Source organism: Neophocaena asiaeorientalis, unplaced genomic scaffold (assembly GCF_003031525.2).
Source record: "Neophocaena asiaeorientalis asiaeorientalis breed wild unplaced genomic scaffold, Neophocaena_asiaeorientalis_V1.1 scaffold8, whole genome shotgun sequence".
NCBI lineage: Eukaryota > Metazoa > Chordata > Mammalia > Artiodactyla > Phocoenidae > Neophocaena > Neophocaena asiaeorientalis.
In genome coordinates, this window is record NW_020175395.1 from 1,244,342 (window position 1) to 1,271,097 (window position 26,756).

At 46.4% G+C, this 26,756-nt stretch overlaps 1 protein-coding gene across 1 annotated transcript in view; it reads right to left on the reverse strand.

The window, feature by feature from the left end:
* Positions 1-26,756, reverse strand: part of GMDS (GDP-mannose 4,6-dehydratase) — a 399,795-nt gene that overhangs the window by 233,024 nt on the left and 140,015 nt on the right. The window contains exon 7 of the mRNA XM_024766398.1: positions 14,933-15,060. Within this exon, the coding sequence (XP_024622166.1) occupies positions 14,933-15,060 (128 nt within the window). The remainder of the gene's footprint in view (positions 1-14,932; positions 15,061-26,756) is intronic.

Below are 26,756 nucleotides of genomic sequence, written 5' to 3' on the forward strand. Positions count from 1 at the left end.
GATGTTAGTCACACCAGCAAAGTTACAAGTGTTTAATTTATGTGTACTGCTGCCCCTAAGAACAGAGAGCACACCATGAGCTTTGAGCTTATGACGTTCCTTTTAAACAGACGTTTGGAGCTTATAACTAGCAAAGTTTGGCAGTCCTCAAAACCATACAGAAAGGTGCAGCTAAAACGTTCTCCAACGTTAAATGGATCCTTACTGTGAAGTTAAAGCACTTGTAAAGTAAGTTAGCCCAGAATTCCACCTGACAACTGGGATTCCTCCTCCCTCTGAATTACCTGTCTGAAAGAACAGAGTCACAGTGAATCTGTCTGGCCTAAATCAAAGACCCAAAGATATATGCTCCTTTCTTACAGTTAATCCTGTGTCAACAACTACATCCTTTCTAAGGTCCTTTAGGTAAAAAACTCCGGGATTCTCTGGATTGAGAAAGGATCTGCTCTAAGGCTTGAGCTGCCTTCCTTGTTACTGGCGCCCTTGGTGTCACGGCCATTCTTGTGTGGCTGCTGCCCCCAAGAAGGTTGAAGTCATGCACTTGTGGCCTTGCCGGTGCTGGGAAAAGACTGGGAAGAGAATCCTGTGCCTGCCCCCTCTTGCAGCAGGGACAGCCTGGCCGTGGCCCCATCTGCTCCTCAGTGGGACAAGGACAGGCCACCGACTGTCAAGTCACACGATTACTACAGAGAAAAAGTACAAACTGCTCATCCCAAACGACGGCCTTATACGAGAACCCAGGTTTTCTTTTCTCATGGATGCCCTTCTTCAGGATTCCACACACGTAAGAGCTGGTTTTAAAATATGAAGCTCTGCGTGAGAAGGCAGACTCTAAATCCACAAATCTACAGAGTCCCGGTGCAGCGCTCACCATGGCAGGGTTAGCTCGAGGTATGACCTGAATGTGGCCAATCCGTAAAGTGTAAGATATATACCGGGCTGTGAAGACTCAGTACAGAAGAAGATAAAGGGTGTAAAACGTCTTGATAACATTGTGTAGTTTTAACACACTTAAATGGTATTTTGGATATAATGGGTTAGATATACTATTAAAATTAATCTCACCTGTTTCTTTTTACTTTCTCAAATGTGGCTGCTAGAACATTTTAAATTATATAAAATTAAATGGCTTGCATGTGTGGCTTGAATTATGATTATCATCCAATTATTTCTATTGGAGAGTCACGCTCTATATCATCTCTTACCCTGGTATGGAAAAAGAAATAAATGTTAGCTTAAATTAGTCTAGACTAACTCATGAAAATTGAAAAAAAAAAGATGACTTTGGGCTGTATAAATTATTTGTTGCATTTAGGGATTTCACAATGTCAAAACTCCAAAGCATACTCTGCACCATTAAAAACAATATGAATTTTATACTAGATGGTAATTAGACTTTTATGGAAAAAGTGCTTATCAAGCTGGAATCTTATTCTTAGATTCTGAATCTTACAGCGCATACGGCTCTAGCCCCTCACCGTGAGGATGAGAAAGGCAAGACTTGGAGTGACAGAGTGAGTGTTTCAGGCTCCACAGTTCGAGGGAGCAGCACAAGGCTGAGGACGCAAGACCGGGCGGCGGGGCTGCTCTTGACAGCACACGGCCCTTCTGAGTCAGGCCACACGGGCCGAGAAAACGCTAGGGAGAGACCCACAAGGTTTCACGCTCCATTCAGAGATAAGTTCCACACGCACCTATTTTATTTTACTAAAACAGCTCATGAGGTTACTGCCCTCTACGAAATATGATAGAATATTTCTCAGAATAATTGAGTTTTAGCTTTAAAAAAATTGCTATGGAAAAATTGGTACTGTGTTTTTAAGAAAAATCACTGATAACTCTGAAGAAAGGGCAACTGATTAATTTTACCACAAAAAAAGCTCACTACAGGGGCTTCCCTGGTGGCGCAGTGGTTGAGAGTCCGCCTGCCGATGCGGGGGACGTGGGTTCGTGCCCCGGTCCGGGAAGATCCCACATGCCGCGGAGCGGCTGGGCCCGTGAGCCATGGCCGCTGAGCCTGCGCGTCCAGAGCCTGTGCTCCGCAACGGGAGAGGCCACAGCAGCGAGAGGCCCGCGTACCGCCAAAAAAAAAAAAAACTCACTACATGAACCAGTACCTAGAATTGTTCCACATTTATGACTGTCGTGGTGACTGATCCCTGTGTGAAGATGCTCTGCCTTATTTATTCATCCCAGTGACAGAAGCACCTCCTTCAAGGTGGTCCAGTGCATGACATATTCCCAGAGCCTGGGCTCTGCAGGCGGGTACAGCGAAGTCCAGTTCATGTCTAACACAGAGAAAACAGCAGTGCACATCACATATTTGATCTGGGTAATAGACGGGCCGTCCAAGAGTAACGTTTCTAAAAGTCATAAGCTTTCCCTACATACAGATTTGACTAACCAGAGCTGGGAAGCCGTCTCCAGGGACATGCTAATGTCTCCCAAGGAAAGCCCATCAGAAAGTTCAGCTGCCCTGTCTTTGGACCATTAACACTGTATGTGGAGTGAGGCTGCATCCCCGAACACCGACCACAGAAAAGTAATTCTTCTCAAATGAAAACTGGCATGTTAAGTGTACCCTCTGGGTTTGGGGCATGTTTCCCATCCCCAAATAAAATTTTAAGCACAAAGAGACAGAAATGCTCTCTCCTGCTGCTAACTGTTTTATTCAGTCATCTGTCAAATAAGGGAAAATGGCAAAAAAAAAAAAAAAAACCCAAACCCAAACCTTTATATTTTCATTTCCTTGTGCCTGTTCTTTCCGCCATTTAAAAAAAAACCGTGGAGCTCGTCAAAAGAACAAGCCATCGTCAGGAGAGGGACACGCCTTCCCGTCGCACTGGCTCATTTTCCAGGGAACAGAGTTACCGCAGACAAAGGACGATGCCGCACGTGTACAGCAACAGCAGTAACCACTCTGACTCGCGACGTAAAGTGACCCATTAAAAGATTTAACTGTTCCTCATTGACTTTTATCGGCCTCAATTTTTAACTTTTCTCCTCCTCTTGAAATTAAAAATGAGCATTCCCTCCACCTGTGTGCCCCTTCAAGCGGCCGCATTCAGGCTCAGCGAGGTCTGGGGCAAACACCACAAACGACGAACTCCTTGGGCGGAGTTTCCTTGAATGTCTCCAAACCCTTCCTAAAAAGTCCTAAGTCTGAGGCTACATGGTTTAAACTGAGGGGAAGGATCAGAGATTTCACAGTCCTATTCTTCCAGGGTTTATCACTCCTAATCACTAAAAAGAAGCAACGAAAATTGAGTCCTTTCTACTGCTGGGCATTATGTTAAGCACTTTAAATTTATCTGTGTAGTAAAATTTGTGGAAAGTAGTGCCCGCCATTAATAAACACGATACCTGCAGAGAAAGAGAAAGAGATGCCCTGAGGGTGTTCCTCCCTCCAGAGCTCCGGTATCTGAGCTGCACTGTGATATTGGCGGGGTGGGAGGGGGGCAGAGCGAGGGATGAACAAAACCTTCTGATTTGTTTCTAGAAACAATGATGTTATGTTAAAAAGTAGCATTTCAGAAAATGAGAAGTAAGTGCACATTTGGTCAGAACATTTTCGAAATATAAGAATGTTACCAAAAAAATACAGAATTTCACCTCCATGTGCACATTCACCTGTGGAAATATACTCGATGCCAGGTGATCTCTGCCTGCACTGAAAGAAATCACCTTTGAGAAGCAGATTTACCTTCTCTCCTGTCACACAAAATAGGAACTGAGAGACTCCTTCAGTTATAAAACTTACTGTTATTATTTATTGTTTATTTGATTATTGTTGCTATATGATCCTTTTTGAAAACTGGTTAATATATATCCTATAGCTCATATATAGATATGAACAAAAAACGGAATCTTTTTCAGCCACAAAAGGAAGGAAATCTTTCCATTTGCAGCAACGTGGATGGACTTGGAGGGCATTACCCTAAGTGAATAAATCAGACGAAGAAAGACAAATACTGTCTGACCTCAGTCCTATGAGAGACACCTAAGAAACACAGCAAGCAGAAAACGGAGCTCATCAAAACAGAGCACAGGGCTTCCCTGGTGGCGCAGTGGTTGAGAGTCCGCCTGCCGATGCAGGGGACACGGGTTCGTGCCCCGGTCCGGGAAGATCCCACATGCCGCGGAGCAGCTGGACCCGTGAGCCATGGCCACTGAGCCTGCGCGTCTGGAGCCTGTGCTCCGTGTGGTTGCCGGTGTGGGGGAGGAGTCGTAGTAAAAGGCGAGCGAAGGGGAGAAGGGGGTCAAAAGGTACAACCGCCCAGTCCCGGGGATGTGGCGCACCGCAGGGTGACTACAGTTAACAGCACCGTGTTGCACACATGAAAGCTGCTAAGAGTAGAGCTTAAAAGTTCTCATCATAAGAAAAAAAATTGCAACTATACAAGGTGACACGTGTTACCTAGACTTATCACGGTGATCATTTTGCAGGATATACAAATATCAAATCTTTACGCTGTACATCTGAAACTAATGCAATGTTATACGCCAACCAGATCTCAATGGAAAAAAAACTATTGTTAGCTGGCCTTAATTTAAGAAAACTTGTATTGCTGCAAACATGTCGATTCCATCCACAGTCACCTCAGGTGGCTGGCAGGCAAACTTGGTAGCCCACTATCTACAAGAAATTGTAGAAGCAAGTTTTCCTCCTCAAAGAACAAAATGGTGTAATTCTTTTTAAAAGACTATATTTCAGTTACAGAGAAAAATACTACTACGTCAAAAATGACAATAACATGCCTTTTGTCACCTTGCAAACTTTAGACTTGAAAGCAGCCTCTAGTGCAACTCTCCCATCACCCCAGCTGAGTTCTGAGGCCACCGGTGTAGCAGCAGCGCTCAGAAACCGCAGGGCCGGCTGGTTACAGCGCGCACGCGGCTGCTCAGGGACAGGAGCCCCAGCCAGACGGTTCCGCTGAGGGACGCCCCGTTTCTTTATAAAATCCGGAAAAGCAGGGACGGGCGAACACAAAAGTGCAGGTACGGCAAGACGGAGAGCTCACAGGAGATTCACGTGAGTACAAGCACGGCTCCGCATGGTGTCCCATCGACACCAACACGGCGTGCGTGCGTGTGCGTGTGCGTGCGTGTGCGTGCGTGTGAAGGCGGCCCAGCCAGCCCGGTGAAGGCCCCTGCAGGGGCCAGGTGAGGTTCAGCCCCCGACCCGACGGGCGCAGGCGCGGCAGCCTCAGGCGGGACAGGACCTCGAGTGCCGCACTCCGGTCACCAGCCTTCGCTCCGCAGTGGAGACGCTGCTGCTGGCCGTAAGGAGAAGGACGATGGTCTCTGTGCTTCAGAGGCGGCCGGCCGGCAGCAGAGCCGACGTGGGAGCCTGTCCAAGCCGGCACAAGGCAGGCTCTCAGCCCTCGGGTGCTGGTCAGAGACAAACTGAGCTATTCTCTCTCCAAGGCTTATTTTGGAGGAAGAAGGATAATAGCGTCTATCTCATGAGACTGCTGTGAAAGCTTGTAAAAAGTGTCAAGTAGTTTATACATTCAGTACTCAGTAAGGTCTTAAACTTGGAAATAAAGGCTAAACATATATTTGAATGAATAGCATTTCAGATTCAGAGAAAGGTCTTTTCTTTAAAACAACGGACACATAAAGCAGGTTAAAAATAAAGGGCCGTCCAGGAGATTATGGTTTCCCAGTTATTCCCACACAGGCTGGCCGCTCCTCCAACCCACTACGGAGATGGGAAAAGAGCTGCAGACACCGTCCTTTCACCTGCTGAACGCGAGCTCACATGATTATCATGGTTTCCTTAAGCGGCAGCCCTTCCCGATCAGATCAGGAGGCTTTAGCTACTGCAGGAAGGAGGGGAGGCCGGCAGCCACCTCTTGGCGGGAGAAGGCGGTTCCCGCGTGCCCAGCGCGGTCAAGCGCCGGCCGGGACCCTGGAGGCTCCCGCTGCTGCAAGAGGCCTTGGGGCGCAGAGCCAGGGCTTCCCGCTCCAGATGCTGGTGACCCATCTGAGACGCTCTCGGCGGGGGTTTAGATCCCCGCCACCTGAGAGAAGGGGAAGGGCGGGGCCCAGAGGAGGAGGGAGGGAAGGAGGGGAGGGCCAGCGCCCTGCAAGCCAGGGAGGACCCGACAGGAGTGTCACCTAAGCCTCCGCAGCCTCTTTGAGCCCACGAGCCTCCGAGGTCCCACACCGGGACCTCCTTAGGGCTCATTCAGCAGGTGGCTCAGCCATTCGCGGATGCTTTGGTTTCCCAGAGCCTCAGGCAGACAGTTCACGACAATAAGGCTTTCAGCCGCTGCCGACAGCAGGTGGTGGAATTCAAGCCACCTAGGTCCTTTCTTCCAACTTCTCACTTCAGGTTTTTTGAAGATAAGGATCAAATGAAATGATTTCTGTTAAACCTGTATTTCCTGTACAGAGTTGATACCTTCTCCAAATTACATGATTGTACAGCTATTGAACTAACACTCACTGCAGCGGAGCCTCTGCTCAGAACGTGGAGCCGCAGCCTTTAACTCTGGGTCCCCAGACACTGCAGCTTCTCCCTAGCCCAGCTCCTTGGAACTGGGCTCCAGCTCACAGGGCAGGGGAGGCCCTAAAGCCAGCGGCACAAATGCTGGCTTATCCCTAATTCCTGGTGAGGGTCAATGCTGGAGGCCAGTGAAAACAATAGCCGTCACATCTCACAAGAAGGACTAAATGTACCAAGAAGCAGCCCTGAAACGCAGTGCGGGTCACAGTCACGGGCCCGGCTGGAACCTGCCGTTGGAAGGCCAGGCCTGCAGTCCAGGGCACCTCCCTTCAAAGCCAGCCTTTTTCCTGTAAAAGATGCAAATAATAATTCCTGCTCTCCTAACCGTGGGCTGACATCTGTCCGGAGAATCAAATCCGAAGATGTAAGTGATAAAGCACTACACAAACACAAGAGGATAACCTTCAGAGCTTTAAAAAAACAAGGTCCAGTGAAAGCGCTTTGTATTTTGTTTTCAAACTTGAAATTTAAGATCCAGTGAAAATCAGCAAGTAATTCTTGACCCAAAGGAGGCACTAGAAGAAAAAGCATATGAAACCATGAAGCCCGGGATTCTGATCTCTGCCCCTGCGCAGGTGAACAGGACGGAGGTGCCACTGCCACGCCCGGGGGGAGTGTGGGGACTGTGTGGACCTGCCAGGAATGCAACCTGCCTCCCAGGCTCCGCCCAGGCAACCCTCACCCGGCAGCGGGGCTGCCGCACTCCACGCACAGGTGAGCCAGCATCTGAGGGCAGACCCGGACACCTGCATCCGTGCTCTGAACGTGGGGAGGAAAGGACGTGGCACTCGGAGAACATAAAGATCCTGCAGGACCATCCTCCTTCCTTCACAGAGATCTTCCACAGCTACTGTCAAAAAACTCTGCCTACGAATCTTTAAGTCAACTTTTACATGTACTTAAAAACAAAGATGGATCATTAGAAAGTGAGCTGCTACTGATGTGTGTGTGTGTGTGTGTGTGTGTGTGTGTGTCTGGGGGTCGGGGAAGGGGAAGGAACGGAGAGAGAAAGTTTCCAAAACAACAGAATCTGTGATGGAAATCTTGCTCTATCAAGAAGAATCCTGCATCAGATGACACTCTTGAAAACTGAGAGGAAACACAGGGAGGGGCTCACAGATGAAGAGGCTTCTGGAGGAGCAGATGTCAACACTACCAGTCACACAAAGGGCGCCTGACCTTGTCAACTAATGTACTTCTGCGATTTCTAAATTTCGTCTTGTCAGTCAGAGCCAAGGTATCATTCTTTCCTTCTATGTTTTCCATCTGCTCAGATATCCTTCTTTGAAAAACAGGAATAAAAATAAATAAATAAATAAAAATAAAAATAGGAATAAAGTCTAATAATAGTAGAATCTACAGATCGTTGGGAAACTTACCACAGAATGAGAACGTCTAAGCACTGCTCAGCGTTCCTTCACGGCAGCATGCAACAAGAGAGAAAACTGCTTGAACACATTTCGCTGGAATCAAGTAAATCCAACATAACTAAAACCTAAATGTGGTAAGAGCACATTCACATTTGCTCAAGAGTGGAAAATGTCTTATGCTAAGTATAGGAAACAATATGTTAATAGTAAGGGGAATAAAACACATCTCATATTTTCTATAAATTCGTTTTTATAAATTTTATAAAGAGCTGATCAGATAGGGAGATTCCATTCATTTCAAGTATTTATGGGGCATCTGTTCTGTACCAGGCAGGTTGTGAGGCACAATTAAAAGAGGAACAAAATCCCGTCGTGCCTTCAAGCAGCTGAGAGGGACAGACACAAGATAACCAACCACATCCTTTCCTATGTTTGTGGAGGAGTGATTTTCTCTGAGATTTCAGATCTTAGATTCCGCAGGAAGTAATGAACAATGATTTAAGCTCGACCATTTTCTTTAGAATATGAGAAAATACAGCAAAAGTGATCTCAAATATTTTACGTAGCTCACAGATAGCGGGGGACTGCAGAGTAATTTCGTCTCTTTCTTTAGCATCTTTACTAATAATTTCCAAATGAGGCTTCCGTCAACAGCGCAGACTGTTTCACAGATGGTTTCTCAGTTTTGCCTTCAGATAATTCTGCTTCTGTAAAACTTCACTTGCGAATAATTTGGGTTTCATGGAAGCCCCATCCACGATCTTCCTTGCTAAAATGAGAGGGGATCTTCACTCAACAGTCCCCCAGGTTCATCCACTCGGGCATATTGAGATTGCAGGCAGAATACAACCACGGCCTCTAGAACGACTCGAAAGGCTACGTGGGAAAACCCTTTGGAAATCTGGTCCCAAGAGATGGTGGCTTTTGAAGATTCTTTACAATAAGGCATCAAGAACATGGAACAAAGTCAACATCCTACTTGGAAGCCATTTAACTAGCAAGTCAAGGTGTCAAACACTTGGTTCCTGCACAACATCTATTCCAAACAAGAGCCCAGAGCATTGCCTTCTCCTGCAAATCATCACTAAGCGTAGGTGATGTCATACTTTCTGAGGCAATTACATCCATATCACATGAGGAGTCTTGTCACTACAATTAAAGAGCCAGTTTTCATTGTGGGAGGAAGCAGACAGGAAGCGGGCACCAGCAGGGACAGGAGGGAGGGCGGAGGGGCAGAGAAAGGACAGGGCCAGGCAGTGAGGAGGGGACGGCAGCCGAGGGACCCTTGCCAGGCACTTGAGACAAGAGTGAATGAGTCCCACCATTTACACGGTTATGTTCAGGAACTGACCCGTGACTTTCTTGGGTACGAGTGGTTGCTTGGTGGCCTGCAGGGTATGCTGACACAGCATCGGGGAGGGGGGTGACCTGGAGGGGGGCCAGGCTGCTGCTCATCGCAGCTAACTGCTGCCCCTGAAAAGGTGAGTGGCGTCTACACACCAGGCGCTGTGTCCTCTGAGAGGGCAGCCTACCACCCTACACTCGCTTCTTCCTCTCTCCACACAGACACACACACACACCTTTGCCAAGAACCACTTTTCTAATTTAAAGTCAGATGCTCAATTCTACCTTTTTAAAACACACTGAAAATCTGATCTCACAATGTACCCACCTCCATGTTTCTAACTTATCTGTGGATGAAAACTTGAGGAATATCCATCGTAGAAGCTTCATTTGTTAACACAACGAAGTAAAGAGGGCCTGCAGTTTATAGGCTGTGGGGCATGGCCGCTCCTGTGGTGTCAATCCCAACCCGTGAAGACCTGGCCATGGAAATATGGCAACTACGACTTGCTGCACATCTGCCGGGTGGGGTCTGACTGGAGAACGGGATCAGGCACCGTTGACCCTTAGAGATGCAAACCCAAGAGGAAATCAAACTCCTCTCCTGAGTGTGAAGAAGAGATGTCCCAACAAGCAAGCTTCCCCTTAAATAGAATCTCAGGCAGTTTAAATGCATCCTTTCCTTCCAGATCTGTGTGAATTAATACCAGATGCAAAATGCCAGCAGCAGCCTGCACAAGGAGGAGAGGGGGCCTGAGACACAGCAGTCACCTCCCCAGCTCTGTCACCAGGCTCCCGTCCCCGCCAGAGGCTCCCTGCTCCCCCCAGGTCTCTGTCACCTGCTGAGACCAAAGCTGTCCTGAAGGTCAACTCACTTGGCGGCCAAGGAACAGGGAGGGTGGGCGGTTCCCAGCTCATTTCCCCAAACACACCCTGTGCATCTGGGCCGCATGCATCCAGCCAGTGGGAGGGGTTCAGGGAGAGCCGACAGCCAGCTCAGTGGCTCTGAACTGCCGGATACTCCTCCTGCCCTGGGACCACAAGTGGCAGAAAGAGAAAAGGACAGAACGTAACTTTCTGTCTCTCTGGGAAACGGAAAGTCACCCGGATCCCACTGTTGCCCTCACTTCAGCCTAAGTCAGGGGTATGGCTCGGACATCAGGCCCGGGCCGGGGACCAGGCGGCCTTCACCTCCGTGGTCCCCTCGGCTCCCTTGTCTGTAAGAGGAGGACGGACTCACCCTGTCTGGAGGCTTGTGCGCATTATAGAAGACGATGGGTGTGAAGTTTCTGGCATGTAATACGTGCCTAACATTTGGCAATTATTCTTATTTTTATTTCTGAAAGTAGCTTTTTATTACTAATTTGGGCTCCCTGACCAAAAAGAAAACAATTAAAGGAATATATTAAAATTCAGATGAATCTCAAAACTTCTCCCCTAATAATGTGAAAGTCCCCGGATTGCCTCTAGGCCAGGTTTCTCTTCAGGAGCATCTGTCCTGTCAGCCGTGGGCAGGAGAACCTCATGACATGTTTAAATGGCTTTTTGCAGAGTCCTGGAAAGAGCTCAGACTCGGGTCTCTTGATTACCTGTGTATCCCAAGAGCAAAGGACCATCCCGTAGGTGGAAAAGCTTAAGGACTCTTGTGGCCTAGCCCTTAACAATAACTTATCTCTCAATCTTTTCTGGCTAATTCTATGAAGGTGCAACCACAGTGGGACCTCTTCAGCCAAACGGCTACTGTTCATTTCATTTAAGCTCAGGGCACCGTTTCCCAACTCCGCACTGCTAGACGTTAATGCCCACTCTTCACCAGAAGGGGGGCAGGGTAAGATGTGTTTGGAAGACCCTCTACTACTCCCAGCAGGCCTAGTGCAGGCTCACATATGCTAAGTTCTGAGAAGGTGGTCTGCTGACCTTTATGCAGTATAGCATTGTCTTGTCAGGAGGGTTTGGCTTTGGGCAGGGTCATTTGTAGCAGCTAGAACCACGGCCATGGGAGATAGTCCACAGAGGTGCTGAAGGAACAACGTTCCAGGCACTGCTGGCTGCACTGCTGGCTGCACTGCTGCTGCCTGAGCTCACCCGACGTGGCACACAGCGCCGCGTGCTCTCATGAATACGAGCTGATGCTCCGAGTTCATGACGAGTTCATGATGGGAGTCAGGCGTGAGAACAGGTTGCGGTCAGGGCACAGAACTATTTACGAAGATGAAGATATTTTAAAAGTTCGGATTGTCAACTGACCTTATCTCATAAGAAATGCATATTTTTGAAAACCTGTGTTTGTGTAAATTGTGTATTTATAGCCCCGAGCCATTAGCGCTACAGCAATTTTTAAATAGTCGTTTTTTTCTCAAAACACAACAATAACTGCAGATGTTAATTACAGCACCTGGGTGGTGGGTATATGGCTGTTCACTGTAAAATTAATGCAACAATTCTGCATCTTTAACAATGTTTCTAATAAAATAATATAAAAGATGTAACTGCACATGACTTGTTTATTCTAAAGTGCCATGTAATTTCATATAGTTTTTATATTCTTCCTTTCAATTTGAAATGCCTCTTATCCACTCAAATAATTTTTAAATCATTTTGATCTAGGAAACAAGACTAAGAACAGAAGTTAGTGAATCTGAATCAGCAACAGGAAATGGCTTTGTAGAAATTGTTGGAAAAATGTTTACAAGGAAGAGATAGATTCTCATCAGGGATGTATAGCACATTAATGCTGATTTTTAACAGGATGGCTATTATGTCCTTTTCACAGATGGATAAATTGATGTATAAAACCTTGCTAAGGGCTTCCCTGGTGGCGCAGTGGTTGAGAGTCCGCCTGCCGATGCAGGGGACACGGGTTCGGGCCCCGGTCCGGGAAGATCCCACATGCCGTGGAGCAGCTGGGCCCGTGAGCCATGGCCGCTGAGCCTGCGCGTGCGGAGCCTGTGCTCCGGGGTGGGAGAGGCCACAGCAGTGAGAGGCCCGCGTACCGCAAAAAAATAAAAAAACCTTGTTAAGACTTAGGCTCACTGACCCAGCTGGGATCACCTACACCCAGTCTGGCAAATGCTCTCTACTCTTCATCATTAAAATTCATCCATAAATAAGAAGGTATTAGTCACTTAATCTAAAGATATACGAATACAACATGTTTACATATAAATGAGAGGGATTATATAATTAAAGCGTATGTAAATGAGATGCTATTATGACTTGTTAGATCTGTGCTGGCCAAGGCTTCTTTACTCCAAAGCTGATTATAGCGCCAGGATGCAGGTGTGCTTTAAACAAACAATGCTTCTCATTCTTCATTCTTAGCCTTGTTGATTTTAATTTTGGCCACACCTACCTTTACTCGTAAGTCTGTAAAGTAACCTCATTTTAATATATTTAGAAATGCAAAGGCTGGTAATATTTCTTAAAATGGAGACAGCGAACTATGGATTCTTATTTAATGATGACACTTTTTTAGAAATCATGAAATGTCGACTTCTTTCAGAACCCGTAAGTGAGCAAATGCTTTTTAGAGCATCAACATGTGTTACTGACGGAGCCAAGGGAATCCTTAATACGCAAAACCCACCTGTATTATGGAACAAATCAGGTGTTGAACGCCAGCGAGAATGACTTAACTTTGTATGTGTGTTTGTGAAATCTGAAAATGTGACACTTGCTGAAAAGCCAGAACCTCCTAACCCTCACGTCTTACTCTCCCGGAGATCTTGGCTCCTGTGGCTGCTGTACTGACACATCTCGGCAAGGAATCTTCAAAATGACATCATTTGAGAAGACCTTTTTGAAGTCTTTGAGCCACAGTGTTTCTGAAATACTTTCCTGTTAAACAAATACAAATGTGGGCCCTTTGTGCCAGGGTTGCGCGACACCCAGGAGCAGTGCCACCCTCGGCATTTGGGGATGAGATGACAGCACGGTCCTTCCTGCAGACCCACTGAGCTCACGAAAAGTGTTCTTGTTACTTATGTGTTTATGTAACAGTCTCATGCCTTTTTGTTGAATTTTTCTGGCCTGTTTTCAAAATGTCATGTATCTTTTTCCCTGATTGAAAAAGTTTATACATACTCATTTCAATATATGGAAAATACCGAAGTATACAGAAGAAAATAAACATAACCAAAAATAAGTATTACTAACATTTTGATATACTGTTTCTCACACTATCAAAATCTATTTCTGAGTTCCAATAACAAACTTCTTTTGTACCCCAGTGCAAAAATATAAAATAAAATAGAATGAAATTTCATCTATTTGGTTCCCGAAACTGAAGAACAAGACTTTGGATGACGAAGGATACGCACAGAGCCTTCTGTGCGGCTCTAAGTAAATGCAGAAGCTCAAAGGTTACACGCCAAAATGCTATTCTTGAGAAAATAATGCACTTATTTTTACAAAACTTGCCTCATATTTTTAAGAAGGTAAGACCATATAGGTCAGACAAAAGGAAGTTTCAGCTTCTCTTGTTAACACCTCCTTTCTCCCACTTTCTTATTACTTCTGAAAGTATGGTCTTACATATTTTTAACGAATGTTCTTAAAATATATCCAAGGGCGACTATCAAAAAATGCTTCATTGTATTTACAGTTTAGAAGAACACATTTAAATGATCTAAATGTTACGTTGTTCAAAATTTTAAATCAGAAATTTTTTTTGTCTGTAATATAAGTCAGAATTAGGTGTTTAAGTATGCAACACTTTTAATTGTTACACACAAAAATAATAACGCTCTGAAGCTGACCTCTGGGTTAGCAAGTGAACTGCTTGTTTGCTTAGGAAACCAGATCCGGTTTCCCAGAGAGGCATCACTGAGGACAGAAATAGTCTCCCAAGTACAGGAAATCTGTAAGCACCTAAACAAGGACCAGCAGACTCCGGGACAAACACAATGTCACCAACAAGCTCCTTCACGTCTGGCCACAGAATCACCACGGATATCTAAAAGCATACTAATGCCGGCAAGGTAAGAGGTAATAATTTTTTAAAGAAAAATCATACTGCTTATATATGTAACATATGTAACCCAAACCAAAACTTAATAGCACATAAATCCCAAGACTGAAAGTTTGAATTTCCCTTTAACTACACCCATTGTTCTGCAATAGCGTTATTACTAGCATCTCTCTCTTTGCTCTGTTTAATGGACACAATCACGGGTGTGAGTCACAGGCTACCAAGCACACGGGGTAATAACCAGAGTCTGAACCAATCGCTCTGTAAGAACAGCACTCTGGGAGTGATTAGTAGAATAATGTAAATCTGAAGGTCTTAGATTATACAAATTGAAATCAGGCAGTATTTCTTGCAGGTGTGAGGACTAGTACTGTTACAAGATGCTCTCACAGTTAGTTACGCGTGTCTTGGGCAGGGATGAGGGAGTGGCACAAGTCACTTTAGAAAGGAAGGAACACCATTTACTTTTTATCCACCATCCAGACCACTGACCGGCACCTTCATTTTGAACGATTAAAAGAAGGGTCGTGAGAGGTTTCCCCCTTCCAGGGGGGTGCGGGACGGCCTGCACACACCGCTGACCATCCAGCCGGGAGGGGGCACAGTGCAAGCTTCAACACATCTGCATTAGCACCAGCGTACCTGCCGCCACCTCTAGGAGAGCTCTCCCCGAGGCCTGGCGTCTGGATGCCAACGGATACAGGCACTTCGAGACCAAAACGCGAGGGTCCCTACCTCCACGTAGTCCTTGGCGTGGCCCCAATCTCGTTTGGCGTCCAGATTCCCCAAGCTGAAGCATTCCAGTTGTCCAAGGTAAATCTTAGCTACTGACCGGCTAATTTTTCGAGTAACAAAATTAGCTCCTAAAAGAGACAAAAGACACGTTATCAGTCGAGTGCATTTGACATTTAACAGTCGGTGAACCAAACACAATCTCAGCCTCCGGGCATTTCTTTCATTCTTTTCCCCCCTTTAAAATAATAACAAAAGAAAAGAAAATGAAAAAGGCCATTAACTGTCATTCAGACAAGCTAAGGAGCTCTCACTCTGAGTGTCACATCAGCTCCACTGCCATAACAAACATTTGTCTTTGGGGGACGTCTTGGCATTCCTCATTTGCTGCTGTAACATGCGATCCAGGCACCTAGCCAGAGAAAAGCTCTCGGAATGCCAGTTTTTAAACAGAAAATTCAACAGGGTCGGACGAAGGGAAATGCCAGAATCAGACCACCCTGATTTTTTCAAGAACATAAACATCACATATTCCTATTAATAAAACTATTTTGGGGTTCACGGGGAGAGAGAGAGGAGAGCAACTTAGCTCCCGGGGTGTAACTGAAGAAAACGAAGAAGAAATGCATAAGTGGTTATCACCCTTGTTTAGAAACCTGCACAGCCATCCATTGCTAAGTCGTAAGTTTCTAGACCATCTGTACTCACTACAGTGCCGCCTTCTAATTTCATCCAAGCGTCATCTGCAGGATAGGATTCCTGAATTCTGTATAAATATTTTGATATGATTGGATGAAAGGTGTCACAAACTAAAGGAGTGAAATTGTTTTAAAGTTCTCTGGTCTTTAATGAAAGCTTCTGTCCACTTTTAAAAGATCACAAAGAAGGACAAAATTAAAAGGCACTTCTGAGATAAGTTTATCTATACCCCTGTATCTAGGTAAGGTTATCACAAAGCACCAGGTAATGTCAAAATCTCAAGGTAATTAACAGGCACATGAGCTAGTCAATAATGGCTTCAAACAGTTTAGACACATTACCATCATAATTTATCACATAGCAATAACTTTAGCTTTGTTCTTTTGCCTAAGAAACAGCGAGGTGAATGTTATGAGAAAGCTTGGGCTTCTAGAGAAACTGGCACAGAGATAAGGTGAATTTTCTAAATAAGTTTTCTCAGTTTTGGCAAGAAGATAGCCCCGTACAAGTTCAAACACGTACTAGACTCACTTACTACACAAAATCAGTAGACGCATTTCAATGATCTATCATTAAAAATGACGATAAGACTTCCATGGAAATCCAAATTCTCAGTTTCTCTTAGCAGTTGATAGAGTACTTGAGGAAGTCCAGTTTCAAATCTGCAGGGCAGCTTATGAAACACAAGCGCTCCTCGAAAAAAGAGCCTTCGAAAATGAAGTATCAGGCACAAGCCTTCTCCATCTATTACCAACTAGCAACTTTTTATTTTCTATTAATTTAAATTTATAATTAAATTTAGACTTGATGCCCATCTTTGTATTTTAATGTCAGGACTATACCATCATGCCAAATTTACTAGATACATTTGTGATGCCAAATCATCAGATGAAGCTCCCACACCAACCAGCTCCGAGTACTCTATCTGCCAGTCAAGTGACGCTTAGGGGTGCGGTGGAAGCACTGACGTTGTCCCAACACTCCCCTCCGGCCTGCTGTTTACTCCCCCAACCAGCACTAAGTGAGGAGCAAGCAGCAAGCCCGGAGCAGAGGCAGCGGCGGGTGAAGAAGAGGCCCCCCTGCTAAAGGAGCCCAGAGAGGGGGAGATGGACAGGGCCATCCCTGCTGCCAGAAGTGACATAGCAGGTCTGCAGGGACGAAAAGAGTCAGGGCCCCGTACACGATGCCGCAGTGACCACAACCCCACCCCTCGGATGAGCTAAGAATTATTACCCGCATTTCGTAGATGATGAAGCTGAGATTCAGAGAAGCTGTGCAAACTGGCCCTTCTAACCCAGTTGTCCAATTCGGTCTGTGTGGCTGCAAAGCCCAGGCTCTCACCTCCCAGCACTTGGAATGGCATGCTAGGGGGTATGGAGCCTTCCTTCTCTGGATCCAAAATGATCTTGGATACCTAGTCAGTTACTTGAAATTTCTAGTTCTTAGAAGTTAATTTTACTGTTTTTATTTATAGCAGCTTGATTGAGATGTAATTCACATACAATTCATCCATTTAAAGTGTACAGGTCCATGGCTTTTAGTACATCCACAGACTGTGCAGCCAGCCCAACAATCAATTTTAGAACATTCTCATCACCCCCAAAAGAAACCTGTACCCTTTAGCGATCATCCCACCCCACCTTCCCCAGCCCCCTGGCCCTGGGCAAGCAGTCATTTATTTTTTCGTCACTGAAGATTTGCCTATTCTGAACACTTCACATACATGGAATCGTATATGTGGTCTTTTGTGACTGGCTTCTTTCACTTAGCCTAACATTTTCCAGGTTCATCTGTGTTACGTGAATCAATCGTTCCTTCCTTCTTCATGGTTGAATACTATCCCATTATGTGGATATAGCACATTTCATTTATCCATTCATCAGTAAATGGACATTTGGGTTGTTTCCATTTCTGGCTATTGTGAATACTGCTGCAGTGAACACGGATGCACAAGTTTCTGTGTGGGGGTTATGTTTTAATTTCTCTTGGGTAGACACCTACAGATGCAATCACTGGGTCACAGGGCAGCTCTACAATTAACCTATTAAGGAAGTGCCAGACTGCTCTTCACGACAGATGCAGCAGGTTAGAGCCCCGCCAGCTGTGGACTGGCTCTCATTTGCCCACACCCTTCCCAACAGTCGTTATACTTCCATCTTTTCGATGACAGTCACCCTTACGGGTACTAAGTGGTATCTCATTGTGGTTTTGATTTGCATTTCTCTGATGACGCATGACTTTAACCCTCTACGTTCTCATGTACTTATGGGTCACTGGTATATCTTCTTTGGAGAGATGTCTACTTGGATTCTTTGTCCAATTTTTAAAGTGTGTTACTTGTCTTCTTAATACTGAATTGTAAGAGTTCTTCATACGTTCTGGATCCAAGTCCCTTACCAGATATATGATTTACAAACATTTTCTCTCATTGTATAGGTTATATTTTCATTTTCTTGGTGGTGTCCTTTGACACACAAAAGTTTTTTTTAGTTATTATGAAGTTCAAGTTGCCTATTTTTTTTTTTTTTTTTTGGTTGTATGAGCTTTTGGTGTCATATCCAAAAGGGCTTTGCCTAGCCCAAGGAAGGTCTTGAAGAGTTTCTCCTATATTTTTTAATGAATTGTATCGATTTTGTTTTTACCTGTAGGTATTTGACCCAATTTTAGTTAATCTGTGTGTGTGGTTAAGATGACAGGGCCCGACTTCACTCACTTGCATGTGGATATAGGGCTGTCCCGGCACTGTGTGTTTGCTGAAAAGGTTATTCTTTCTCCTATTTGAGTTGCCTTATACCTTTTGTCGAGAAGCAGTTAACCACGGACACATGGGTTTATTTCTGACTTTCAGCCCTATTGCAATGACTGGAACACCCATGTTTAGGACAGCACCACACCTTCTTGATTACTGGAGGTCTCTGGTAAGGGTTCAAATCAAGAAGTGTGAGTCTTCCAATTGTATTCTTCCTTCAGACTGTTTTAGCTATCCTCAGTCTCTTGAATTTCCATACGAATTTTAGCATCAGCTTGTTAATTTCTGCAAAAAAGCAACCTGGGATTTTGTAGGGATGATGCTGGGTCTGTAGTTCGGTGCGGGAGCGCTGCCCGTCTCAGCAACACTTCGTCTTCCAGCTCATCAGCACACGGGGTCTTTCCAGTGACCTGCGTCTTCTCAAACTGCTTTCAGCAAAAATGCTCAGTAGTTTCTAGGGAATACGTTTTGCACTGCTTTTGTTAAATTTGTTCCTTAAGTACTTTATTCCCTCCGATGTTATTATAACTGTAACCTTCCTCAATTTCATTTTCAGATTCATTTTTAACATTATTACTGCCACCATATGCTTCATTCATTCCTGGGAGAGGCTTAAAGTGATTTTTTTCTCAATTTGTTCTCTTCATTTTCACTCCTTATCACACAAGACTGCTGTTTTTGTAGAGAACGATAAGCAAATGATGACACAGGAGGGCTGAGGCCTTAGCAGCCACTGTGCAGCCAGCAGCCTGACCCGAGCCGTCTCCCTCACTTTCCCGCCTGTGCTGCCGCCACCAACCCCCCCGCAGTGCAGGAGGCGTCCCTCCGCAGACTAGATCACCTGAGTGGTTTTGCTGTTACAGCACACTCCAATTATGGAACTCCCAAAATGACGTACGCAGATACTTGATCTCTAAGAGCCTTGCACGACAAGACCGTGGCTACGAAGAAGACCGAGAAATGGAAAGTCAGCCTAGTGAACCGACCGCCGGCTGCTGGTCCCTGGCTCTGCTACACAAACCATGTAACAGTCTCTGCACACCACAGGACAGGAACACCTGCCAGGCCAAGGCACAGGGACACCCAAGCAGAGGTCAGGGCGCTGCGGACCACGAATCACTACAGACACAGACGGAATTAATATCATCACGTCCTTGTTTGTAAAACAAGGATAATAACAGTACTGACCACGTAGGTTTGATGTTTAACTGAGAAAATCTAGGTAATGTGATTAGCAAGTTCCCAATAAATGTTACCAACTATTACATTACAATGTGAATGGTACCTGTAATTAAGCCTCAATGAAAAGTTCAGATTTCTTAGTTCTTTTATGACTAAGTCTCTTAATTCTGATTTTGAACGTCTGAGATTGAAAACAGATCTAAATAAACAGCCAGAGGCAGGCGAGTGGACTTACTTACACACCCAAAGCACTAATAAACATTTCTCACCTCACAGTAGGTTACTTTTTCAAGGTAAACTCATTAACCAAGGAAAATAGAATATCCATAAAAATATATACTAATAAGAAAGAGACCTGGGCTTCCCTGATGGCACAGTGCTTAAGAATCTGCCTGCCAATGCAGGGGACACGGGTTCGAGCCCTGGTCCAGGAAGATCCCACATGCCACGGAGCAACTAAGCCCGTGCGCCACAACTACTGAGCCTGCGCTCTAGAGCCCGCGAGCCACAACTACTGAATCCTGTGCACCTAGAGCCCCTGCTCTGCAGCAAGAGAAGCTACCGCAATGAGAAGCCCGCGCACCGCAACGAAGAGTAGCCCCCGCTCGCCGCAACCAGAGAAAGCCTGTGCACAGCAATGAAGACCCAACGCAGCCAAAAATAAATAAAATAAATATATATAAAAAAAGAAAGAGACCAATTAAAACTGGTTTTAGCCCAAATATTGGCTCTAAGATTGAGATCATGAGTTTTGCTAGTGTTGACAGAATGAAAAATACAGAACTTCTGTTTTGGCAATACAGCAAACAAGAAAAACTGCCACATTAAAACACACCAAACTACGCTGGATAAAACACTATTATTATTTACTTAAATTCAAAGCTGAGTCTCCAAGACTGCCCAAGTCATGGTGGGCCCAGAGCGGTCAGGGCTGGTAGCAGGGTGGGAACGCCATCTGAGGACCTGGAAACAGCTTCATCTTTCATTTCCAATCTGAGGCAAAGGGTGAGTGCTTTCAGGCAGATTCTGGAAGTAGGGTTACACGCCCTGTGAGTTATTTTTAATTCTGCTACTTGTATCAGTGCTGTGACCTTAAATGCCTTAACGTCTCAGTTGTCTTATCTATAAAATGGGATAATAATCGATACTAAGGATCAAATGAGACACTAAATTAAAAAGCTGTAGAATACTGTATCTATCAGTCATAAATGCTTATTGTCTTGGATATTTTTACTGTGATAAATCTTTTAAAATAGCAAAGCTTTTTTCTCATGCATCCCTCTTTATGTGACATTCTCCGCGGTTAACCCAAGGCTAGGGAAAGGTGAGAAGAGCTACACCAGACAGTCAAAAGGACCCAGGTAATACTCATCCCTATCATTCAAAATAGGATTCTGGAACAAGACAGCAAGTGTGAAAGCAAGGCTTCATGGGAAAGTAATTTTCTAGATAACTTTAGTGTAGCAGACACCAGTGTGGTCATAGCCCAAAGTCCCTCCCATGGGTGATGCCCTCAGGCTCTGAGGGGCAGGGCCAGGCCCACGTCCAGGCGGGAAGGACAGGGGGGGCGGCTCCAGGGCTCGTGGGGAAGGACAGCAGAGGCAGGAGAGTCTCCAGGTGAATGTAGCCTCTGGGCTGCAATACCAAGCAGAGCAGATTGAGGACATGGCCAAGGAGAAGTCTGTGCCATGCGTCCTGTGGAGTCTGGGGAGCCCTCCGAGGAGGCCACCTGGGCCTGACCAGCCTGGGGGGGCTGCACCAGAGACACTAACGAGATGAGTAGGGGTGAAGGCCCTCCGCCCTCACCGCTGAGCCCAGGCGAGGTGGACGTCAGACCACCCGGAGGGGACCACGAGTCGGACGAGGCAGTGGGTCTACAGTCCACTGAGCCAGACACGGGCAGAGCAAGGAGCCCAGGAAAGAGAAGGCCCTGGACCGATGGGCAGCAGACACAGGAAGGGCCCGGCGGAGGCCACACCACCTGCTCGGCCACCAGGCGAGGAAGCAGCTGAGACCAGCAGGCCTGCGGGCAGAGAGCTGCACCCGGGCCTGAAGACACCAGGGCCCCCGTCAACACGAGGTCCAACCGGCCACATCTGCATCCCACACACCCGGACGCCACCTCCCAGAGCCGCAGGGGAGGACGGCAGGCCAGAAGACCTGGCTTCGGAGTCACACGAGGGTAAACAGAGACTTAGAGAGAGTGTAAATTTAACGGCGGCCGCATTAACCTCCTCTGGCTGCCATTAACAAATTACAAAAACCAGGTGGCTTCCGTAATTTCTCACGGTCTGCGGGCCGTAAGCCTGAGATTCCGCGGGGCCACGTTCCCTCTGGGCCATCCAGGGAGGAAGCCTTTCTCTGCCTTCTGTTTCGGGGCTCCTGGTCCCCCTGGGCCGTGGCTGCATCCCTGCGTCTGCACACCACCTCCTCTTCCAGGGTCTGTGTCGTCGCCTCTTCTGTTTCTTATAAGGACACCTGTCATGTAACCGAGCGGGACCCCATGGGGCCCTCCCGGGACACACACCCCCCGCACATGCTCTGCTGCAGCTCCTCTCTGAAGTACCCAGATCATAGTATCTCAGGCATATTTCCTGAGGTTTTCAGATGCTAAAACCACCACCAAGTGGAAGAAATTAACTACTTGCTGATCCTGAGCACAGAGCCCAGACCAGGCAGCTCCTAAGGGTTGATCACCATCAACCAATCAGAGAATCGCGCACAAGCTGATCACACATGCTGGACGCCCCTCCCTCACCTGTCCTTTAAGCTTGCTGGAGCCCTCGGGGAGTTCGGAGTTTTCTGGGCACAAGCCACTTGCCCTCCTCGCTTGGCCCTGCAATAAACCTTTCCCTGCTGCAGACTCCGACGTTTCGGTATGTTTGGCCTCACTGTGTGTCGGGCACAGGAACTTCGTTTGGTGACAGTCACTGGATTTAGGATCCACCCGTGCAATCCAGGATGATCTTTGTCTCCAGATCCCTCACTTGATCACATCTGCAAAGACCTTTTTCTAAATAAGGTCACATTCCCAAGTTCTGTGAATTAGGATGTGGGCGTATCTTTTTGGGGCCACCACTCCACCTGTTGTAAGAATCAGGAATTAGAACATTTGACAAAATATGATGAAACGTGAATCAGGCATTGTTAGATTATTTTTTTTAATATAAATTTATTTTTATTTATTTATTTTTGGCTGCGTTGGGTCTTTACTGCTGTGCGCGGGCTTTCTCTAGTTGCGGCGAGCGGGGGCTACTCTTCGTTGCGGTGCACGGGCTTCTTCTCATTGCGGTGGCTTCTCTTGTTGCGGAACACGGGCTCTAGGCACGCGGGCTTCGGTAGTTGTGGCGCGTGGGCTCAGTAGTGTGGCTCGCAGACTTTAGAGCGCAGGCTCAGTAGTTGTGGCGCACGGGCTTAGGTGCTCCGCGGCACGTGGGATCTTCCTGGACCAGGGCTCGAACCCGTGTCCCCTGCATTGGCAGGCGGATTCTTAACCACTGTGCCACCAGGGAAGTCCCGGATTATTTTAAAGTCATCTTAAGGGTAATTATATATCTTTCATGAGCAAAACTGTCAAACAGAGTCTCTAGCTGTAATAGATTAAAGGTGATAAAATAAGCTTCCTCTCAGTTTTAACTCTGCTCGTTCACTTCGGTTACTTTGAATAGCTCCCCGATCTTTTTTTTTTTTCAGAGAATACACATTTATTTATAATTTTGGATTGGAAATGCTGTGCATATTCCCATATTTACCAATTTCCTTTCTCATCCTACCTTTTTGAATCTTTCTTCTGACATAATTTCCTTTCTTCTTAAAACTCATTCTTTAGAAGTTCCTTTAAAGCAGAGAAATTGGCTTGATTTTGAAAGATAGTTTTGATAATTAGACAATGCCAGGTTGAAAATGATTTTCTCTTAGCATTTGAAGGTACTAATACACTACCTTCTGGGTTCCATTTTTTTGCTCCGGATAAGAGTGTGGCCAGTGTAACTGTCATTCACCTTTTTTCCTCTCGTGAGATTAAAGACGCTTCTTTGTCTTTTGCATCCTGGAGTCTCAGGTCCATGTACCTAGATGTGGTTTTCTGCTTGGTGTACACGTGTTCCTGTATCTGTGTAGTACACGTACCTCTTCACATACCGCCTCTTCTTTGCTCTAGTTTCTTCTTTCTATTTCCTCCTGGGAAAGAATGTTAGACCTTCCCACTTTACCTGCCAGTCTGTTAATTTCCTTTTTTTATCATTTCCCTCTCTTCGTCTTCTCTGCAATACACTGGGTAACTTTCTTAGATCCATCTAATTTTCTTTTAGCAGCCTAATATTTAAGTCATGCATAGAATTCTTTATTTCAATAACTTTTCATATGTAAAGTTCTCTCTGCTTCTCTTTGCCTATTTTTTATATTCTGTTGTTGCTTATTTCTTTTTTATGATTTTTCATTTTATTTAAACATATCCTGGTAATTTCATCTTCTAATTTGATAATTCTAATACTTAAAGTTCTTAGGGGACTGATTTCTTGTTTTATCCGCTGACTCTGAGTGATGGTGACACTGCGAGTTCGAGGTTAGTAATCTCAGTCTGCTGGAAACCAGGGGACATGTCTGAGAAAGACAGTCTCCTTCCTAGAGGGTCTGGCTTGTTTCTGGTGGGGACACAGAGACACTGCCACTTACTACAATCCCAAGGTAACACGTTTTGCTCTCCACTTCCACACCAAGGCCCCAAGTTGAGCCTTCCAACTAGAGAGTCTGGGCGGCCAAGAGGCCTATTCAAGTCACCGCTTCCCACTAAGCCAAAAGAACTGTGCAGCGCTTTGGTGTCCCTAGTGGTCCCCGCCTACCAGCGGGCAGGGCTGCCAGGAAGACAAAGACAGACCTAAAGAAATAAAGAAACTTGTTTCCTCTGCACATCTGGATATAATGTGAACAACTGTGCCACCCTGGACATATTTATTTTTATTTTCATGTTAGACATTCAGAAAAATTTGATTTTTACGTTTTCTTTTCTACGGAGTGCGTCTGTACAATGAATGCATGTATATAAAAATATACGTAACAACCTGAAATTTGTCTCACTGTTTTGCTCACACTATTTCTCTGACTCAAATACAACTATTTGTAATGATTTTTTCCACACACCAGGCAAACTATACTTTTGAAATTCTGACCCACAAGATCACCCTGTTTTTGTGGACCCTCCCCCTTGGGCCTCACCTCCCCTGAGGCCCAATGACTAGGACCCACTGTGAAGCCAGGCAGCGGGACACACAGGCTCAGAGGAGCCAGAGCCAGGTCCTAATACCCTGGCTTTGTTCCCAAGTCTAATCCTCTTCGTGTGCATGTGTTATATACACATGTTCCTTTTCTGTTAAACTTTCTACTCTAACATCACAAAACACCTACATAATTTCCCTAAGTCAAATACCTTCTAAAACAAAAATTGAAGGAAAAAGAGAACTGACAAATTTTACAAAACATATACCTTAAATGACCAGCATTAAACTTTAAGATGTGAATAGTAGCACACTTACTAAAATTAAAGAATTAGATCATCTGTTAAAACACAGTGCTACCACTTTAACAGACTTTTTTTTTTTTTTTAATACAAAATTCAACACTGGACAGTGGCACCAGGGGCAGAAACGCCGAGGGAGACCCAGTGAGCCCCCCGGGGAAAACTCTTCTGCTCGTCCCATTAGACAAAGTGACTTCTTTTCAGACGTGTGTTTCACGCTGGCCCTGCAGTCACACTGTCCAACTCCTAAGAGGCAAAGAAGCGCTGAGTGTGGGGTGACTTTAGTCGGGACGTGTGCCCATGCGTGCACACGGCTGTGTGTGAGCACACACGCAAACGTGTGTAACACTATCCCTTCAGCACCAGACAGCATGTGAAGTGACCGCAATTCCTCTAATAAAACAACTATTCCACTGCCCAGCACTTCATCCAAAAGCTTTCGATTTAAAGATTTTTTGGAATTAGATAAAGTACAAAGATAGTTTGGACAATATTCACTGGCAAACAGAAATCGTTCCAATGTACCCTGAACCCCGCACGACCTCCGCCTGGGGCCCCGGGTCCCACCCCGCAGCGATCTCGGCCGCCCCGCTGGGCAGTGCCTGGGCCGGGGCTTGGTGCAGACGGGGTGGGGAAAGAAGAGACACGGGGAAGGTCACGGCTGACGGCGCAGACCGTGGAGATCAGAGGACCTGCACCTCGCCTGCTGCTATGCCCTGCCAAAAGCAACAGCATTTAACTGCAGGTACTCAGGCCCCACCAGGAGCGCCTGCGGAGAACCCGGGCTGACAAGAGGCCCATTCATGACGCGAGCTACCACTTCCCGGCAACTAGTCATAAATACGGGTTTAAAGAGAGAGGTTCAAGCTCCTTTGCTGTTTGCATCAAATGCTCATTGCCTTTCCCGGGGGAGCTGGATCATTCCAGGTCCTACATCCTCACTCCAGGGCTGGTCCTGGCTCGGCACTCGGCACTGGGCTGCAGGATGCCCTCCTGTCCTGGGTGCAGCTTCGATGGCCCAGGGCCAGGGGCTCCCCCGACCCACTGCGACACCCAAACGTGTCTGCAGGCTCCACAACTTCCCCAGGAGAACACAAAGCGTCCCCACTGAGAGCCTCCGCCTCACTCAAACCAACCCTGACAGAGACAAACTCCCACCAAACTACAAGAGGTTTCTGTGTAGCCCTGACCTTGCCACAGAGACACTGTGATCCTCTCTGTTCACGTGATGTGCTGAGCAAACCATCAGGGAAGGAGGGAACAAAACACTGAGCTCCGGATGAGACTGGGCCGAGGGGACGCCAGGTCCGGCCTTGGGAGGGCCGAGGGGAGAGCACACATTTGGGACCCACTTATGACATTTCAAGTCCCAAGGCCAAGGCTGGATGAGACCCAGAGAGGGAGGTGGGCAAGAGGACAGACGTGTCCAAGAACCAAACCTACTGACGGCATGTAAAGGGGCCAGGGAGGAGGAGGAAGTGGTGGTGACGGAAAAGGAGAGAGCGGCGGGGCTGAAGCAGCAGGAAGGCCAGGAGGCAGGGAGGCCGAGAGGCTGGGAGGCCCAGAGACCAGCAGGGATGTGGCTGAGGGAGAGAAGGAGGCGAGCCGGAGAAGTGGCAGCAGCTCTGCAGCAGAAGGGACAACGGACGGCCCCCCCACGCCCCAAGTCCCCCCAAGGCCCC